Source organism: Bos taurus, chromosome 7, assembly GCF_002263795.3.
Source record: "Bos taurus isolate L1 Dominette 01449 registration number 42190680 breed Hereford chromosome 7, ARS-UCD2.0, whole genome shotgun sequence".
NCBI classification, from domain to species: domain Eukaryota; kingdom Metazoa; phylum Chordata; class Mammalia; order Artiodactyla; family Bovidae; genus Bos; species Bos taurus.
Genome location: NC_037334.1, coordinates 23240092 through 23261441, shown reverse-complemented (window position 1 = coordinate 23261441; position 21350 = coordinate 23240092). Strand labels below are relative to the sequence as shown.

General features: G+C 36.1%; 1 protein-coding gene across 6 annotated transcripts in view; it reads left to right on the top strand.

The window, feature by feature from the left end:
* The window catches only part of LYRM7 (LYR motif containing 7), a 31145-nt gene extending 10227 nt beyond the window's left edge, over positions 1 to 20918 (top strand). For 2 of the 6 annotated variants that reach the window (XM_005209057.4, XM_059888424.1), the window contains exons 3-5: positions 2510 to 2577; positions 8123 to 8204; positions 17227 to 20918. In XM_005209057.4, coding sequence (XP_005209114.4) covers positions 2510 to 2577; positions 8123 to 8204; positions 17227 to 17297 — 221 coding nt within the window. In that variant the 3' untranslated portion in view covers positions 17298 to 20918. 6 annotated transcript variants of the gene reach the window in all.
* Positions 20919 to 21350: the final 432 nt, after the last annotated feature.

The window sequence follows — 21350 nt, the reverse complement described above, 5'->3', positions numbered from 1 at the left end:
TCATAAAGAATAAGGAAAAAAGGATCAGAATTTCACTGTGCTCCATTGCTTGCCTTACATTCAAGCCATGAAACTCATTTCTCTATTATATAATCAAATTTTCACATTCTCTAGGACCAGATACTACCATATTGTTAATGCCTGTGTCTTTCTTGAAGTGGCAGCAGCTATGAAACTATGAAAGGGAATCTATCACAAATGGTTCCAGATTCAGTATTTCACTGTTTAAAGTGGTTTCTGTCTTTTCTGGAACTCAGAGCTCTAAAGTTTAAGTTCTGTGTTGGTCATGCTGCTGCTGCTAAGTCACTTTAGTCGTGTCCGACGCTGTGCGACTCCATAGACGGCAGCCCACCAGGCTCCGTCATACTCAGTTTCTAAAGCTCTTTAAGAGGATACCTTAGGAGGGAGAGTATATAAGTTGGGAAATTGTTACTGACACATGTACACTATATAAAATAGATAAATAATAAGGCATGGGATAACTAATATAACACAAAGAACTTTACTCAACACCTGTATGGGGAAAAAATCTAAAAAAGGGTCAGTTCAGTTCAGTCACTCAGTCATGTCTGACTCTGTGCGACCCCATGAACCACAGCACGCCAGGCCTCCCTGTCCATCACCAACTCCCAGTCTACCCAAACCCATGTCCATTGAGTCGGTGATGCCATCCAACCATCTCATCCTCTGTTGTCCCCTTTTCCTCCTGCCCTCAATCTTTCCCAACATCAGGGTCTTTTCAAATGAGTCAGCTCTTTGCATCAAGTGGCCAAAGTATTGGAGTTTCAGCTCCAACATCAGTCCTTCCAATGAACACCCAGGACTGATCTCCTTTAGGATGGACTGGTTGGCTCTTCTTGCAGTCCAAAGGACTCTTAAGAGTCTTTTCCAACCCCACAGTTCAAAAGCATCAATTCTTCTGCACTCAGCTTTCTTTATAGTCCAACTCTCACATCCATACATGACTACTATAAAAACCATAGCCTTGACTAGATGGACTTTTGTTGGCAAAGTAATGTCTCTGCTTTTTAATATGCTGTCTAGGTTGGTCATAATTTTCCTTCCAAGGAGTAAGCGTCTTTTAATTTCATGGCTGTAATCACCATCTGCAGTGATTTTGGAGCCCAGAAAAACAAAGTCAGCCACTGTTTCCACTGTTTCCCCATCTATTTGCCATGAAGTGATGGGACCGGAAGCCATGATCTTAGTTTTCTGAATGTTGAGCTTTAAGCCAACTTTTCACTTTACTCTTTCACTTTCATCAAGAGGCTCTTTAGTTTTCTTCACTTTCTGCCATAAGGGTGGTGTCATCTGCATATCTGAGGTTATTGATATTTCTCCCAACAGTCTTGATTCCAGCTTATATGTATGTGTATAACTGATTCACTTTGCTGTACAGCAGAAACTAACACTACATTGTAAATCAACTGTACTCCAGTAAAATTTGTTTTTAAAAATTCAACCTCCACTAAAAAAAGGGAAAAAAAGAGGGCATCTAGGTAAAGTGTCCCCACTGTCCCTATGAATTCAAGTTTTTGTAATTTACCAAAAACATTTCTTGAATATTAAAGTATATGCTTCATATTATATGTATGTTACACAAATTCCTAATTTAATTCTTATCATAGACCTGTTAGGTAGTTACTATTATAATTTCTAGTTTTGCAGATGAGAAAACTGACAGTAATGTGAAAAGATAGGTGGAGCTGGGATTTAGCCTCAGCATTCTGGCTCCAAAGCCTGAACTCTTAACCACATTACATGTTGACATGTATTAAGCATAGAAGGAAGGTTCTATGGCTCATCTCCATCACCATAGCATATTTTAGTGCCTTTAAATGTTTTTAAGTGAAATAATTATAAGAATAGCTAACTACATATTTACCATTAAATGCTCACAGCAGCACTATAAGGCAATTTATCAGTTATATGATATTATTCTGCTGTAGTGATGCCAAATCATTGGATTATATAAACAAACTTTCATTTGTCCATCGCTTTACTTGTCAGCCAAGGCACTCAAAATAATTTACATATCCTCTTTGCTGCCGTATCTTCATTTTAAGTGTTTTGGAGGAGGGATAGTTAAACATGCTTATATGTATTGAGTTTGCCATCTTAAATAAAAGCATTTTAATTCAGATCCTTATATTTACAAAAGCAAAGTATTAATTTGAATTTATTAGGATCTCACAGCTAGAGGGTCAAATGAAATTAGAAATAAAAAGCAGGAAATAAAACTATTAGAATGCTGAAAATATGTATTAGGTTTAATTACAAATTTTCCAGCCTGTAAAAAGCTCTCCAAAAGACTTTTAAAATAAATTTCTTATTTTTCACTTTGTTTTACACAAGGCAAAATTATTTTTTTCTGCTAGAGAAATAATAGATATATATGTATATAGCATATAGTACTGTAATATAATGAATACTATGTAAATTATTGGGACAGGAATTATAAATTAGAAAAGCAGATAACTATATGCATATTTTTTTCTTTTTCTAGCAGCCCGAATAAAGATAAATGAAGAATTCAAATGTAATAAAACTGAAACTTCTCCTAAGAAAATAGAAGAGGTACAGTATTAAATGTTTCAATTACGATAAAACTCAAATTTTAGCAACTAGAGGAAATGATAAAAATGGAGAGACTTTATGAAATAAAAACCATTAGTTGATAGTTAAAGCCATCACAACTATAAATGACCTTCACTTGTTTGGTATGGCTCACCTCCTCAAGGGTCATGTGCCTACATCTATAAGATAGCAAGTTGCCTAGTGAAAGGAACATAAGTATGCTGCTGCTGCTGCTGCTAAGTCGCTTCAGTCGTGTCCGACTCTGTGCGACCCCATAGACTGCAGCCCACCAGGCTCCCCCGTCCCTGGGATTCTCCAGGCAAGAGTACTGGAGTGGGTTGCCATTTCCTTCTCCAATGCATGAAAGTGAGAAGTGAAAGTGAAGTCGCTCAGTCATGTCCGACTCCCAGCGACCCCATGGACTGCAGCCTACCAGGGTCCTCCGTCCATGGGATTTTCCAGGCAAGGGTACTGGAGTGGGGTGCCATTGCCTTCTTCAACATAAGTATAACCATGATCAAAGCAAGAACAGCTAAACCAACCTAGAAACTCACAGAGATGCTCTCTTTGTCTAAGGCAAGTGACAGACTAAGGAGAGTGAGTGTGATAACTCTCTCTTAAGTTACGCAGAGAAAACTTCTACTCACTTAGCTCAGCTGGACAGAATTTTTTTTTTTTTAATCATATCTTGGCTGTGGAAGTTGAATAGCCAGAGTTTATGAAATGTTCTTGCTTTACTTTCTGTATTTGCATTTTAGTCACTTCCCTAGTGGAAGATAGTCCACTACTAACACTACTCTGTGAGCTCCCTAGTATTCCCAGTGCTTGTTCATTGAAAAAGTGCACACTGATTCTTTTCCTGTATAAAGTCATATGCATACCTACATTGTCTCTGTCTTAGGAAGGAACACTGCTTCCTAAATGTTCCCGGACCTAATTTTGTATAAATGTAAGGGAAAGGACCCTTAGGAAGAAAATGAAAAATTATTTGCTGGGTTAATTAAGATTCTAAGAATTGATTTAGTAAAGAGGAAGGTACAATTTAGAGAAATTCTTCCATGTTTAATAGAATTTCCACATATTGAAACAAAAAATTTTATGCAAATACTTTTATACTTAGTAGAGAAAATGCTATTTTTGAAGTAGTAAATATCTGTAATACAATAATGAGACAAAATGATATAGCCTAAGGATTTCTTTCCCTTTAACATAAAACAGGAGAGATTTAACCTAGTCTTATGATAGGACAAATGGGGACTATGGAATTTTTATCTATGGAAGCAGCTAAAATGACGTTATAATCAAGTCATGACTTGAAAAGAAGTTTAAAGATGTATGCCAAGGTCTGTACTGTTTTGCTATTCAGAAAACTGATTATTAACAATCTGGTACGTGTATACCTCATTTTATTGTGCTTTGCTCTATTGCACTTCACAGAGTCTGTGTTTTATACAAATTGAAGGTTTGGGGCAACCCTGCATTGTCAGATGCTGGTTAGCATTTTTTAATAATAAAGTGTTTTTAAGTAAGGCATGAATATTGTTTTGTTTATTTACCTGCGTCAGGTTTTATTTGTGGGATCTTCTGTTGCAGAGCGCAGGCTTAGTTGCCCCAGGGCATGTGTGATCCTAGTTCTCTAGGGACTGAACCCACATCCCCTGCCCTGGAGGGTGGATTCTTAACTACTGGACCACCAGGGAAGTCCCCATGATTTTCTTTTACACATAATGCTGTTGCACACTTAATAGACTAGTGTATACTGTAAATATAACTTTTATCAGATCAGATCAGTCGCTCAGTCATGTCCGACTCTTTGCGACCCCATGAATCGCAGCACGCCAGGCCTCCCTGTCCAGCACCAACTCCTGGATTTCACTCAGACTCACGTCCATTGAGTCCGTGATGCCATCTAGCCATCTCATTATCTGGCGTCCCCTTCTTCTGCCCCCAATCCCTCCCAGCATCAGAATCTTTTCCAATGAGTCAACTTTTCACATGAGGTGGCCAAAGTACTGGAGTTTCAGCTTTAGCATCATTCCTTCCAAAGAAATCCCAGGGCTGATCTCCTTCAGAATGGACTGATTGGATCTCCTTGCAGTCCAAGGGACTCTCAAGAGTCTTCTCCAACACCACAGTCCAAAAGCATCAATTCTTCAGCACTTCACAGTCCAACTCTCACATCCATACATGACCACAGGAAAAACCATAGCCTTGACTAGATGAACCTTTGTTGGCAAAGTAATGTCTCTGCTTTTGAATATGCTATCTAGGTTGGTCATAACTTTTCTTTCAAGGAGTAAGCGTCTTTTAATTTCATGGCTGCAGTCACCATCTGTAGTGATTTTGGAGCCCAGAAAAATAAAGTCTGACACTGTTTCCACTGTTTCTCCATCTATTTCCCATGAAGTGGTGGGACCGGATGCCATGATCTTAGTTTTCTGAATGTTGAGCTTTAAGCCAACTTTTTCACTCTCCTCTTTCACTTTCATCAAGAGGCTTTGTAGTTCCTCTTCACTTTCTGCCATAAGGGTGGTGTCATCTGCATATCTGAGGTTATTGATATTTGTCCCAGCAATCTTGATTCCAGCTTGTGCTTCTTCCAGTCCAGCGTTTCTCATGATGTACTCTGCATATAAGTTAAATAAACAGGGTGACAATATACAGCCTTGACGTACTCCTTTTCCTATTTGGAACCAGTCTGTTGTTCCATGTCTAGTTCTAACTGTTGCTTCCTGACCTGCATACAAATTTCTCAAGAGGCAGATCAGGTGGTCTGGTATTCCCATCTCTTTTAGAATTTTCCACAGTTTATTGTAATCCACACAGTCAAAGGCTTTGGCATAGTCAATAAAGCAGAAATAGATGTTTTTCTGGAACTCTTGCTTTTTCGATGATCCAGCGGATATTGGCATTTGATCTCTGGTTCCTCTGCCTTTTCTAAAACCAGCTTGAACATCAGGAAGTTCATGGTTCACATATTGCTGAAGCCTGGCTTGGAGAATTTTGAGCATGACTTTACTAGCGTGTGAGATGAGTGCAATTATGCGGTAGTTTGAGCATTCTTTGGCATTGCCTTTCTTTGGTATTGGAATGAAAACGGACCTTTTCCAGTCCTGTGGCCACTGCTGAGTTTTCCTGATTTGCTGGCATATTGAGTGCAGCACTTTCACAGCATCATCTTCTAGGATTTGGAATAGCTCAACTGGAATTCCCATCACCTCCACTAGCTTTGTTCATAGTGATGCTATCTAAGGCATTATTTTATGTTTTTGCAAATCTCTGTAATGTCTGGCTTAATAGGGGTCAGCTAAATTCTCGTATCTGCTTTCTTATTCAACCTGGTGCAATGTGTTTTTTAGACTGAATTATACAAAGAAAATTCAGCCTTATATAGGTACATAGTTGGAAGATGGTAGGTGTATATATTATCCTTTTCAAATAGTTGTGAATATTCTTTGATACCATACCTAACCAATTGGTAAATTTCTTTAAAGATTAGTTGCAGTGTGGAACTCTGTTATCTGTTAGACCAATGGGTGGGTGTGTGTGTTTATTTCCTTGGGGGGCGGTGGTGGTGGGGGGGGAGTAGTTCGAGGTCTCATACATAACCACATCCTGTTTATCCCCTGTCTTCTCCCCTAATCCCTTGTTTCTCATCTAGCTTTGTTTCCAGCCTTAAACCTAAACCTCAGCTCAGTTTATGCACCTCCAGTGAGTGAGAAGGCTCATTGTTTTTCTTTCTCTACCCTACTAAGCCCCTTCTCAGGTCTGTCAGGAGGTGAGGCTTTGCCCCCTACAGCATTCTCCATGTCAGTGAATGGCAGCTCCCTCCTTTTTATGTTCAGACCAAAAACCTTGGTGTTCTCTTTTGTGACTACTTTCCTTCTCTTACATCTACATCCAATCTGACAGCAAATCCTATTGACTTCAAAACATACCCAGAATTTGACCATTTCTTATCTTCCCATTATTATTTCCTAGTTCAAGCCACCATTATTTCTCACTGGATTTTTACAACAGCCTCCTAGCAGCTGTCCTTGCTTCTGCTCTAACTCCCTGCAGCCTAGTTTCAATACTTAAAAGACAATGAGCCTTTTAAAAAGGCATATCGCATGGCTAGTCTGTTCACAATTCCCATGGCTCCTCATCCCATTCAAAGTAAAATCTAAAGTCTCTGCCTGCCATGACCTTTAGCACTGCATCATCTGACTCCTGTTAACTTCCCACCTCAACTCACCACGCACTTCTTACTCATCCAGCTTAGTGCCTTCTTTGAGGGTGCTTTAATTTACCAAGAACTTTCTTGCCTGAGGCCACTTATGCTGTCGCTTCTTTCTAGGACATTCTTTCATATGCCCTCATGTCTTCATTTAGTAGACCAATAGATTTTAACGTTTCTCCCGTTGAGTGGGTCTTTTACCCATGCATGGCTTTGTAACAGCATGCAGTAATGATTTGAAAAACATAGGTTTACCAAGTAATGCGGACCTTCCAAATACTGACATAGTTCAGTATGTAATATTTTTAAATTGCATCTGTTAATATCCCTCTCATCAGAAAAGTCTTGAAGTATTGGGAATTTGTCAGGCTTCAAATGACAGATACAAGTTCTCCAGAATTGTGATTTTTGCTTAAAAGCTTAAATTTTGTCATTATCAGCAAATGACTGTCAGTTGTTTTCTTGAAGTAAGGTACTCATATCACTCATCTGCAAGGAAACATCTGCCAGTTACCCAAATCTGAATAATCAGAGTTTGTCTGTCAATGGTTCATTCAAGTAGAAATGGTTTTCCAAAGAAAAAGCTCTACTGCTCACAGCTCAAACAATACAAATGGCTCTAGTATTATGAAAATAATTTTGACTTTATGACTCCCCTAAAAGAGTCTCAAGATCCTCCCAAGGATACACAGCTCTGAGAATAACTGTTTTAGTCCAGGTTCTTCATTTTGTGATGATGAGGTCTGAAACTTAAAGAGAGTAGATATTAACCCACGGCCACACACTCACACTCAATGACAGAGCCAGAGTTGGAGTCCCAAGTATTCTGACTCCTAATGCAATGCTTTTACTAGTGTTCAGAACGTCCAACTCTATAGTATAAGAAAGATTCAGATGCACTCAAAAGAATAACAAGAAAACTGCACATTTTAAACATATTTTAAAATACGTTACAACAAAAGATATTCCAAATCTGTTCTGGATCAAAATATGTAATGGATAGATAAAAGGTAAAAGTATATGCATATCTAAGCTTTCTATAAGCTTGGAATGGTTACAGAAAGTTAAAGGCAAGGAAATTCCCCGTCAGTCCTGTGGTTAGGCTCCACACTTCCACTTTTGGGGACGTGAGTTTCATCCCTGATGGGGAACTAAGATCTCCCAAGCTGCAAAGCATAGCCAAAAAAAAAAAAAAAAGGTTAAACGCAAGTATCACCTAAAAAGAAATTGTAGTAGTAAACCTGTAGTTTTCAAAAACAGTACATTAATGTGAACCATTGAAAAAGTACGCAAAGGACTTATTCTTTTTCTTTGTTTTCTTAACAGCTAATAAAAATAGGTTCTGATGTTGAATTGATACTCAGAACATCTGTTATACAAGGTATTCACACAGACCACAATACGCTGAGTAAGTAATATTAAAAAAGAATGTTGCTTGCAATGTATTTTAAACTATTGAGCAATTACAGTGCTTTTAATGCTAATTAGTAAAACAGTTTGATTTTGCCAGTGTGGTATATATTGTACACACTTGTAAGGCTGTATTTAAAAGTGCTGAATTATGAAACTTTGCTTTACTAGACATTTTTCTTTTTCTTTGTTGTTTTTTCTTTTTAATCTTAACCACTGGTTGTATTGCAAAACTTCAGTTACAAAGACAGTACAGGCATACTTCAATGTATTGTACTTCCCAGAGAATGCATTATTACAAACTGTCAAGCAGGCAAGTCAAGCAAGTCTATTGGTGCCATTTTTCCAACAACATTTGTTCACTTGTGTCCTGGTGTAACATTTTGGCAATTCTTGGAGTATTTCACACTTTTTCCTTATTAACTGTATTTGTTACAGTGATCCATGATCAGTGCTCTTTGATCTTACTAATACAACTTGCTGAAGTTTCAGAATATGGTTAATATATTATAGTAAAGTCTTTTTAAATTAAGGTATTTAGACATAATGCTATTAGACATTCAGTAGACTATTAGTAAGGAGAAGGCAGTGGCACCCCGCTCCAGTACTCTTGCCTGGAAAATCCCATGGATAGAGGAGCCTGGTGGGCTGCAGTCCATGGGGTCGCTAAGAGTCAGACACGACTGAGCGACTTCAGTTTCACTTTTCACTTTCATGCATTGGAGGAGGAAACGGCAACCCACTCCAGTGTTCTTGCCTGGAGAATCCCAGGGACGGGGGAGCCTAGTGGGCTGCCGTCTGTGGGGTCGCACAGAGTCGGACACGACTGAAGTGACTTAGCAGCAGTAGCAGCAGCAGACTATTAGTATAGTGTAAGCATAACTCTTACATGGTTCAGGAAACCAAAAAATTTGTGTGATTTGCTTTATTGAGATACTTTATTTGTAGTGGCCTGGTACCAAACCTGCAATATATAACAGGTTTGCCTGTAGGACTGTTTTTGTAATAATTTATTTGGCCTTCTTAATTTTCATAGTATAATTTGTCACCTACCTAGACTAAATCTGTTTCTTTATCTTTTCTTCTGTGTGATTCAAGTTATTTTAATTTAGGAGAATTGAGATTACACAAAATGGGAATATAGTTGAGGATCCTCTATTGTACCTCCGACTCCTGGTGGGGCTTCAGTAGAATCTCATTTTATATAATACTTGGTTTTCATTCCTTGAAGTATTTGAGGGGACAATAACAAAGACACAAACAACATAAAAACAGAAAAGTACACAGTTGATAATAGTACAGCTCAGTGAATTTTCACAAACTAAAATACCTATGTAACCAATCTCCGCATCAAATTATATAATGCTACTGCTATCCCCAAAGACCCCTCATACCCCTCCAGTCAGCCCTTCCCCGCAAGTATAACCACGGTCTTGACTTTCAACAGTATCAGTTTTTAACCCAATATAATAAATTGGAATCATATAGGATTTCTCTATTCTCTGGCTTCTTTCTCTGTCTTTGTGCCATTCATCTTTATTATTGGATAGAGCAGCATTTCTATGAATATTATATGAGTGAAATGTCCGTGTCATATGGTATATGTTTATTCAGCTTTAATAGGTACTGCTGACCAGCTTTCCAAAGTAATTAGACTAATTTACATTTCCAGGAGCCGTTTCTGAGAACTCAAGTTGCTTTATATCTTCACCAGCTCTTGATACTAAGCATCTCTTAATTTTAGCATTTCTGGTGGTATATAATGGTACCACATTGTGGCTTTAATTAGCATTTCTCTGGTAATTAACGAAGTACTAGCACTTTTTCAGGTGTTCAATTGTCATTTGGATATTCTCTTTTCTGAAGTGGCTGTTCAGGTCTTTTGTTCATTTTTCTAAGAGGTTACCTGCCTCTTTATTATTGATTTGAAGGAATTCTTTATATGTTCTGAATATAAATCCTTTGTTGGGTATATATATATATTACAAGAATCTACTTTTAGCTTTTTCATTTTGCTATTTATTTTTCATTTTTGTTCTCTGTTTTTTATCTTTTGGCCACACCACATGGCACGTGGGATCTTAACTCCCCGACCAGGGATAGAACCTGCATGCCCTGCGTTGGCAGCATGAAGTTTTAAACACTGACCGCCAGGGGAGTCCCTTGTTTTGCTGTTTTTATCTTTTGATGAGAAGTTCTTAATTTTAATGTAGTCCAGTTTAATCTCTTTCTTCTTTTATGGTTAATACTTTTCTGAGTCTTGTTTCAGAAAATTTTGTCCATCTCAAGCAAGGTCATGAAGTGATCAGCTTTCTTCCAAAAGCTTTATTGTTTGATATTTTTTTTTGGTTGTATCAACTAGAGTTGATTTTTTTATATGGAGTAAGATAGGAACCAAGATGTATTTTTTTAATATTTGAATATTCAGTTGATCCAGCATTATTTATTGAAAAGACCACTCTTCCCCCCCTGCACTATAGGATCACCTTTAACATAAAATCAAATAATACATATTTGTGCATCTGTTCCTTGACTTCATAATTTCTTGAGTTAGTTTGCTTTTCTGTCCTTGTATCGCTACCATAATGTCTTGATTACTACATCTTTATAAATCTGAATGGGCTTCCCTGGTAGTTCAGTGGTAAAGAATCCGTCTGCCAGTGCAGATGTTTGATCCCTGGGTTAGGAATATTCTTTGGAGAAGGAAATGGCAGCCTACTCCAGTGTTATTGCCTGAGAAATCCCATGGACAGAGGAGCCTGGAGGGCTACAGTCCATAGAGTCACAAAAGATTTGGATACAACTTAACAACTAAACAGCAACAGTAAATCTGAATGTCTAGTACTCTTAATTCCTATACAGCTTTCAAAGTTATTTTTAGTTTATGAGCATCATCAGAAATTATTTGATCTAAGTAATGTTTCTAAGGACAATAAACGTGGTTAATCCTAAATTGAAAATTTATAGTCATTAGCTTTAATCTTAATAGTAATCTTTAGAGTTTCTGTGTCCTATAGCAATTATAGCAAAATGTTATCTTTATTATATGAATAAAATTTTAGATAATTTCAGATAACTAAATTTGATAACTATATTTCAGAAGCCTAGTTTTAAGTATGATAATATTAGTTTAAATTTCTTTTTTTTTTTTCTTTTGGCTTTCTGTATATTTAATTTTCCCTCAGGATTGAAAACTTTTGACTCTTACATGATTATAGGATATAATGCTATTTTGCCTTAATAATGGCCTCCTTTCTGCTAAGTTATATATGGATCTCTTTTTTCTACTTTATGCCTGTGGGTTCAAGAGAGAACAAATTTGATTCTTTAATCTCTGTTTTAAAAAGTTACTCTAGCTATGACAACATTCCTTTCATGAACGCCTTCAAGAATAAAAAGTTACTCTAGCTATGACAACATTCATTTCATGAACGCCTTCAAGAAAACAGTGGTGCTTTTTTATGAAGCTGAAGTTCTGAGTGAAGAACTCATTCTAAAGTGGTATAAAGATGAACGAGGGGAAGTGACTGCTTTCATGCTTCTGTGTGTGACTGTCCAGTTCCCCCAGCCCTATGCACTGAAGAGACTCCTCTTTCCCCGTTGCATATTCCTTACTGCTCTGGTGTAAATGAATTGACCGTGTATGTGTGGATTTATTGCTAGACCCTCTGTTCTGTTCCGTTGATCTATATGTCTGTTTTTATGCCAATACCATACTGTTTTGATTGTGATAGATTTGTAGTAAAGTCTGAAACAAGAAGTGTGATGTCACCAGTCTTGTTCTTCTTTCTAAAGATTTGTTTTGGCTATTTAGAGTCCTTGTGTCTCAAATTTTAGGATTGTTTGTTCTGTTTCTGTGGAAAATGCCATTGAAATTTTGATAGGAATGGCATAAAATATGTAGATTGGTTTTGGTAGTGTGGACATTTCAATAACAATATTAATTCTTCCAATCCATGAAAACACAATATCTTTCCATTTATTTGTGTTCAGTTTGTTTCATCAGTGTCTTATAGTTTTCAGGTTAATAGTCTTTCGCCTCCTTGGTTAAATTTATTCCTAGATGTTTTTATCCATATGTATGTAAATAGAATGTTTTTCTTAATTTTCCTTTCTGATATTTATTCTGTTCATTATTAGTATATAGAAATGCAACAGGTTTTTTTGGTATTGTTTTTGTTACCTCACAACTTTACCAAATTTATTACTTAAAACGATTTTTTCGTGGAATATTTAGGATTTTATATTATGTCATGTCATCTTCAACTAGTGACAGTTTTACTTGCCTTTATTTCTTTTTCTTGCCTGTTTACTCTGTCTAGGACTTGCAAAATGGTATTGAATAAAAGTGGTGAGTAGGCATCCTTGTCCCGTTCCAGATTTTGGAGGGAAAGCTTTTGGGTTTTCACCATTGAGTATGATGTTAGCTTGTCATATATGACCTTTATTATGTTGAGGTTTATTCCCTCTTTACTCACTTTGTTGAGAGGTTTTTGTCATAAATGGATGTTGGATTTTGTCAAATGCTTTTTTGGCATCTATGGACATGATCGTATGATTTTTATTCTTCATTTTATTAATGTGGTGTATCACATTAATTTATTCGTGGGTATTGAAAAATCCATGCATCTCTGTAGTAAATCCCTTTTGATCATGGTGTACGATCCTTTTAATATATTGTATTTTGGATATTTACCAGTTTTTAAATAACCTTGTTGTATTTCAGGGATTTCCATCTCTATGAGTTATAAATTCCCAGAACAGAATCTAGAATATTCATTTCCTTAGTTTCCTTTGCAGCTCAGGCATGGATATGTAGCACACTATATTTCCCGTATTCCTAAATGAGCTTGAGAAGAGAGGCTCGGCACAGAACCCATTTTTCTGGCAAGAGTTAGCGTCAGTGGTTGCAGAGTCAAGTTACTGTTCCAGAAGTGTCATTGGCGTAGCAGGAGCAGATGTATTAAAGTTGAGTTTCTGCCAACATCCTAAATATAGTGTATCATGCTCCATGAGCATAGAAATGGTGGTAGTTTTTTCTAGTGCCCTGTAGGCAGTAGCAGTTTTCATCATCAGGCCAGTTCATGGTATTGCTTTGGACAGTGTTCCTGAAAGTTTAGCCTCAAGCCTGCCGGATTCTTAAGCCCTCACAGTAATTAATTAAGCCCCTTGAGTTAGACCAATAAACTGTTAATAGATGCCTTTTCTGCCTAATTAGCCAGTCAGCTTTTGTTACTTTTAACTAAGAACAATAGAAGTTGTTGCCAAGAAGTGAGATACCTGAGATTATACAACATAAAATATGAAATGAAAGCAGGGGTTGGGGAGAGTGTTGTTAGCATGGACCTGACCATCCCAGGCCTTAAGCTGGTGGCCCTTGTTATGTAGTGGTGAACATACCACTTACTGTTTCTTAGGAGTGCAGCTACAGCAATAGGGGTGTTATCAGAATGTCAGTATGTGCTCGTTATTTCTTTCTACTTTCAGCAAAATATTGAAAAAGAGGATTAATGCAGATTAAGTGAGTCAGTCTGTGAAGCAAAGATGGAAAGAAGTACAGCTTTGCTAGGGGTCCTTTCTCGCCACATCCTGAACTCTAACTGATTGAGGGTCCTATAATTTAGAGCCTTGCAGACCTGAAAAAATGCCAGCTGCTACTATCCACTAAAACTGAAGCCAGTACAAGCAAGGGACCTCTTAGCTCTAATATGAAATAAGATCAGTATCCCTAATCGTTCTCTTTTGCCAGACAAAGATCAGATATAGGGTGCATTTATTCACCTGAGCCTGTAGATTTTCATTGTGTTAAGGCGTGTCCATTAAACTAAGGGGTAGGGAGGTTTGGGACAACATAGAGACCATTGCCAAAGGATGAAAATATTCATGCTTAGTAATTGTCAGGATGTTTGCCTGTCGCTACTTGTACATGGAAATGACTGGGAGAAAATAGATGTGTAGCTTATAAAATTTTTGAATAAATTGTATTGCCAGAAACCCCAAGCATAGCTAGGTCTCTTCAGCTCTTAAAGGCCATCCCAATCCCTTAACCCATATCAACAGGACGTAAACTGTGAAAACTTCCGAGTGTCAAAGAAGAGCATTTTCCCTAATATCCCCACATCTGGATCCCCTAGAGGACAGACCAGGAGCCTTGAAGGACAGTGGATAATAGAGGGTCTTTGGGTCTCCCAGAAAACAGGATGAGCTACTGCCAGTTTGGCCGACCGGAGTTTATTGCTTTGCCATGAGCAAGAAGCTCTTGCTCTTCCTGTCCAGAAGGATTTAGGATTTGCTGTGGAGCAGTAACTGCCATGTGTTTTCCATTCCAGGTTTCTATTGCTGTATCCTGTTGTTCTTTGCTGTGGTCCAGTAGGCAGCTACCATGTGACCCACAGCTGGACCTAATGGGAAGGCTACAGCACATCATCTGGAGGTCCTGGTTTTGAACATGGATGAGACCTTAGGGGTCAGATAGCAAACAGATGTAGCTGTCTGTGTATGGGAAGAAGGGTGTATATTCATGTTATGCAGCCAAAAGGGTGGTAGGCTTGTTGCCTCTCCAGTATCTATTCTTTCTTACTAACTGAAAAACTATGTTGAGAGTAGAGTGTGACAGGCAGGGAGCAGTGGGGTAGGGATGATTTTTTAGACCATGTAACACCTTTCTGGCCAGTGCAAAGCAGCTGTCTGCTGAATGTTGCTTCCAATAAAGCTGTTGTTTTTCCATTAAAAAGGCATAGGCCAAGCCGGCACTCCGCTTTTTGCCCCCTTCCCCCTTCCTGCCTGGAATGCAGAGGGGATGTGGCAGCAGCGTTGACGACAGACACCACGCATGAAGGAAAGGCAGAGAGCCTGGGTCCTTGGAGGCGGTAGTAAGGCCCTGCCTTAGCCTAGGGTCGCCTTAATCTGTATTTCCTGATACGTGAGAAAATTAAATCTCTTACTTACTTAAACCATTTTTTGTTGGACTTTTGGTTAATCTGTCTTTTCCACTAGCTTGTGAACTATTTGAAGCTGAGGAGGCTTTTTTCTTTTTAATTGAGGTATATACTTAACATGTAACATTACATTAGTTTCAGGCATACAACATAATGATTCTATATTTATATATATTTTGAAATGATCACCACAGTAAATTGAGTTAATCTGTCCCCATACATACTAACAAATTTTTTTTTTTTCTCATGGTGAGGACTTTGAAGACTCTCTTAAGCAACTTTCAAATATGCAATACAATGTTATTAACTGCAGTCACTGTGCTGTACTGAGGTGACTATTATATATTCATCTCTGTGTCTTCTTTTCTTGATGTAATGCCCAGGAAAAAATAAGCACCTATATGTTTGATAAGTGAAACAATTTACTGTCGTTGTTAATAAGTTAAAACCTAAACTGTAATATGCTCTCTGATGAAACCTGCAAAGATTTGGAAGCAGCAAGTGAGATATAAATAATGGTTAAATAATAGTTATTTAACGAGTTCTCATTTCAGTAAGCCAGATTTACCATGTGGCTCATAAAAGTATTTTCTTTAGTCAGCTCACTTCTCCTTTTTGTAAGAATTTCAGTTTTCCTTTTGAATTGAATTTATTATAAGAGTTTTTTAATGATTCAAATTTATAGAAAAGATACAAGAAAAGTCGAAGAATATGTTAATTCCCTTTTTCCAGATTCTACAAATTCTAACAGTTTACCACATTAGCTTTATCATCTCTCCCTCATTTTTTTCCTGAAGTTTCTGAAGGTAAATTGCAGACATAATGTGGGTTTTTTTTCCCCCAGATGAGCATTTTTCAGATCATAACAGCCTGCTTGAGTTTAGAGCTGGAGAAATACTTCAGTGTATATTTTGTAAAAATATTTCTTTGTGTATTTCCTAAATTTGCAAAGACATTCTCTTACATAACAACAGTATAATGATCAAGGTCAGTATATTAATGTTGATTCAGTTCTTTTATTCAAATTTTTCTGTTTGTCCTAACAGTGTCCTTTATAGCAGAAGAAAAAAAAAAATGGATTGGCTAGATCTCTGCTCTAAGATCCAGTTGAGGATCACACAAATGGCTTTTAATCATCATGTTTTTTTAGTTTTCCTTTCATCTGGAGCAGTTCCTTGGTCTGTCTTTGTCTTTCATGACCTTGTTGTTTTTGAAGAATATAAGCAGGTTACTTCATAGAATTTGGTGTGAGCATCTTTGATTGTAACAGTTCACTTGATTCCACTTAGTTCTTCTCCTAAAAGTTTTGTATCTTACAAGCTTTTCCTCAGTTGACTTCAGCAGGATGTCTTACCTATGGCTCACCGTTTGTTGTCATCATCATCCTTGTTGTTGAACAGTGTTTCCCATTCGGGCCTTACTGTCATTTTAAACAGCGAGTCCTTCACTCCACAGCCTGTCCCGCACATATCTCGCTCATATCTCGCTCGTCCCCGCTAAATTCCAGAAGCACTCTTCTGTTACGATGACCACGCAGAATGCCTCCAGTTGACAGCCGCAGTTCTGTTGGATTTGCAGTTGCCTGTGGGGTCTTAGTTCCACCAGGCAGGGAAGTGGCACCCTGCAGTGAGAGTGCAGAGTGCTAACCCCTGGACTGACAGGGAATTCCCTGAGATCTTTAAAGTAGAAAAGTCGTCTTGCTTTTTATATCGTTGGTACTATAAACTAATTTTCCACTTGATAGTTTTAATTATCATTAACCTGCAGTCTGCTACTGACAAGGTGTTTTGTTGTTATTTTTTTATTTAAAATTTATTTAATTGAAGGCTAATGTTGTTATTTAATTATATTTAATAAAGTGTTAATTTGGTCATGTATTTTTTTGTATAACCTGAAATGAGAATCCTACTAAACTATCCATTTAAAATAAAGAACACCACCTTAGAAGGTAACTGAAATAAAATATCACTGGGAAGATTTATCTTAAAACTAGATATTTTACTGTTACAAATTTTAGGGGGAAAAGAGTTTATTTGAATTGAATTTTAATGACATTAAATACTCTCTTTGTTTTTCTTTCAGAATTGGTCCCTAGGAAAGACCTTCTTATAGAAAATGTGCCATATTGTGATGCACCAACTCAGAAGCAATGACTTTTACTAAAAAAATAAAATTAAGTCTTTGTCAATTTTTAATTTTAAAATATACAACTCTAACCAAACTCCTGGAAATGCAGATATTTTTCTCTAAAATGGCATATTGAAAATGAGTGAATTATAGTTTCATAACTAGCTTTCATGTTGAAAAGACATTGCTGAAAACTGTGGAACATAGTTAAGTATTTCTAAAGAACATTAGGTAAGAAGACATTTCATTTTCATTGAAAATCAAACAGCATAAAGTGAAATATATGGCTAGGGAGTTATATTCACTTCTCTTTGACCTTGATGAGTATTTTGGTTTTATCATAGCTATTTGAGAATGAAGTGTTTTGGCAGGTTGGTGGCTTTTTTCCCATGTGAACGGAAACTATTAGATTAAAATTACTAGATTAAATGAATGTTTAGTCTCCCAAAAGATTAAATGAGTCTAAAAGTCACAGTTGTGCCAACACTCCATAGAAGGTGGCCTTTGTTTCCTAAAAGACTGAAATCATTTCAGTAGCTAAGAAATAATAATACAGTTTCATTTTAGAGACAGAGTATATCTCTGTGTTCCTGAAAGAAAACTTTGAATCAGTCTTCTGAAGATAGATGAATAAAAAGTCAAAATCATGTATGATAAAAGGAATAAAGAAATCCTAATTTCTTAAGGAAATAGTGGCCCTTGATCAAACTATATAATATAGGCTTAGTAGAATTAGCTGCACTTAGACCACAGCCAGAGATTATTGTGAAAATATAATATGTGGCTGCATCCTCTTCATTATAATCAGTAAGATCTAAGTGGCTTGTTTTCTTCAACGTGTTTCTTTCCTGACAAGACTGACAGTATCCCAAAACAGCTTGGCATTCTACCATCTAATGGTAGGAACTACAGAATTGTATTTAATATTCTTCTTGTTTCTCTTTTATCTGTACATCTCTACCATTCCGTTTGCTCGGTGAACAGTGTGTTCCCTTCATTCACTGGTCAGTTCTCCGTTTGATGACACAGGGTTTTTAATTTTTACAAGATTCTCAACGCAAAATGCTTTGTTTGTTGGCAAAAACATATTGGTATAGTCATACTGAATATAAATGTCATATTTTAAAAAGTATTTAATTTTAGTAAGTAAATTGTTGAAATTATTTTGACATAGTATACTTAACAGTAAACCAGAGACTACCCTTTATGTTACCTAATAATTTGAAGATTAGTTAGTATATGAAATGAGTTATATAGAAGATTCATTACATAACTTTTTGTCTCTCATACATATTTCTTATTGTGTGTATGGAAATTAAACCTACATAAAAGTAAAAGTTGCTTCACATTTGAAATTTGCCCTTTTAAGAAGATGCTGAAAGTCTTCATAATACAATCACTGGTAAATTCTCTGACTTACTATTATTATTACCGTTATTATTTCTCTAAACGTCTGTATTTTATATATTGAGGAAAGTTGAAGAAGTTTGATGTATATTTTAATTGTTTCAGTATTATTTAACATTTTTAGAAGTTTCTATCTAGCTTTTTTCTTTAATCTGAATTCCCTTGTTCTTCACTCATGTTAATTTAAATATCTCATCAAAAAGTAGTTCTTTATTTTTGCAATGTAGTTATCATTAGGAACAATAGAGATTAATAATTAACATGTAAAATTAATGTTTTTTCATTAATTCAAATGTTTATTAAAGCTAGTAGCTTAGACATTTTAAGACGTGTATATAATATATTCATCATTTATATGTATATGTATTACATATGTGTGTATGTGTATATATGTACGTGTGTGTGTGTGTGCATTATGTCTTTGTGCCTTAAGACTCTGCCATAAATTTCATTTGTAATATACTAAGATATCAACTATAGGTTTCACTGTCATAATAAAATGTTTAGATTTGGCACCCTATCCTTAAATAGCATATATTTATATTTCAAATGAATTTTAACATTATTTAATAGTTTTATTAGATCAGTTAAAACAATTTATGAGATTTTGGCCTGTTGTGAAACAAAGATTTTCAGTACTCTAGAGAGTAAATTTTGAGAACGATGAATATCTTAGTGCCTCACTTCTCAGGTACGATGTCAAATTGAATTAAATCTCTTTTAGTTAGGTTAAAAAAAACTTCCTATGTTTCCAAAGAGAATTACCCACATCTAACATTTCACTTTGACTGTTGAAACCTATTGAAAGAAGATGGTACAAACTCTAATTGCAGATATCTAGGCTCAGAGGCCCAGCAGGACTTTGTAAAACAATCTTTTGGCAGAAGTTAGAAAGGGTGTATGGCAGGAGAATCAGATTTGGCAGGCATGTGTGAGGAAGAATCCTTCACTAAAGATTTGAAGCTAAGGGAAATACGAGAGAGAGCTTGCATAACATTTGGTTCAGAACATTGAAATAAAGACTTGAGTCTAATTGTGTTTAACTTGGTCCTCGTTTTGCCTGCTGTTGCATATTTTAACATTAGTACAATGTCCAAAAAAATGCAAAGTAATAAGAATAGGTAGAATAGCAATCATTTCCCTGTAAGCACAAAGCCATAGGTCAACAAAGAAATGAAAATTCCAATTCTTAAGCAGAATTTTCTAAAGTGAAAGTAGATAAATACAAAATTAATTTAACTTTACTATATATCAGGAGTAACCTATGAGAAGTGAAATGGAAAAAAGATCCTGTTTATAATAGCAAACAAAACTATAAAATAAGAAGCAACTTTAAAAATATATATAGAACTAAAAAATGAAAGACAAACTCTGTATTCCTAGATGAGATAATTTATAGTTGGTGGATATCATTCCCATACTTATTTTATACTTTTATTAAATGTGTGTGTATTCAGAACAATATGGAGTTTTGTTCTGTGGCTTTAAAATGCAAATGAATAGTGTCATGCCTCATATATTCTACAGCTTGCTTTTTACCACACATTAAGTTTTGAGATTTATCTATATTGTTGGATAAGTATCTAGGTATTTCAGTTTTATGTCTTATTCTGTTGTAACAATAAGCTAGTTTGTTTATCCATGTCTCTTGATAAGCAATAGCATTGTTTCATTTTTTTTTTGATATTGCAAACAAATTTGCTGAAAATGCTGGCACATGGATTCTTGCACCAATGTAAAAGTTTATCTGAATATATACCAAGAAGCAGAACTGTTAGGCATAGTGTATGTACATATTTTAGTCTTCTAGGAATCTAGTAACTTTACCAATTGATACTCCAATAACATGTGTAAGATTCCTTTTCTCCATATCCCCACTGTTGTTATGTATGACTTTTCTCACTTTTGTCAAACTGATGAATATGAAAAGGTATCACATTGTTTTAATTTGCATTTCTGGATTACTGATGAGGTGGATCGTCCTGCCATGTTTATGGTCATTACAGTTTTCCATTATGAATGTGAACTCGTATCCTTTGCTCACCTTGCTCTGTTGGGTTACCTGGTTTTTCTTACTGCTTCCTTATATAGTCTTGCTATTTTCCTTTGTTGGTTATCTGTGATGCAACTGCCTTTTTCCAGTATGTAATTTGTATTTGAATTCTATGATAAGCCTGTAGTTTGGGGCTTTATTTTTAGTGTATTCCTTTAAATAAATCTTTTCCTTTATTAATTTTGCATTTATAGCTTTTTAAGAAATTCTTTTCTACTCCAAAGTCATAAAAATGTTCTAGTATACACTTTCCTCTGAATACTGATGTTTTGCTTTTTATGTTTGGGCCTTTCTTCCATCTAGAATTTATTTTTGTTTATGATATGAGCAGGATATATATATATTTTTTTAATAAGGTGACAGTTTGCTTCACCATCATTTATTGAGTAGCCCCCCTTTTTTTTTCTGGTACCATGTAAAACTACTTTGATCATATCCCAAGTTACTATTGGACTCAGTCTAACCCTCTTAGCTATTCAGGGACTTTGCTCCTACAATTCTCCTCTGTCCTTTGCCAAATATTTTTTCCCCCTCTGTCCACTGGATTATTCTCAACAGCATTCAACATTATGAAATATTTCCCATCTTAAAAATTTTTTTCTTGAACCCCACCCTCAAG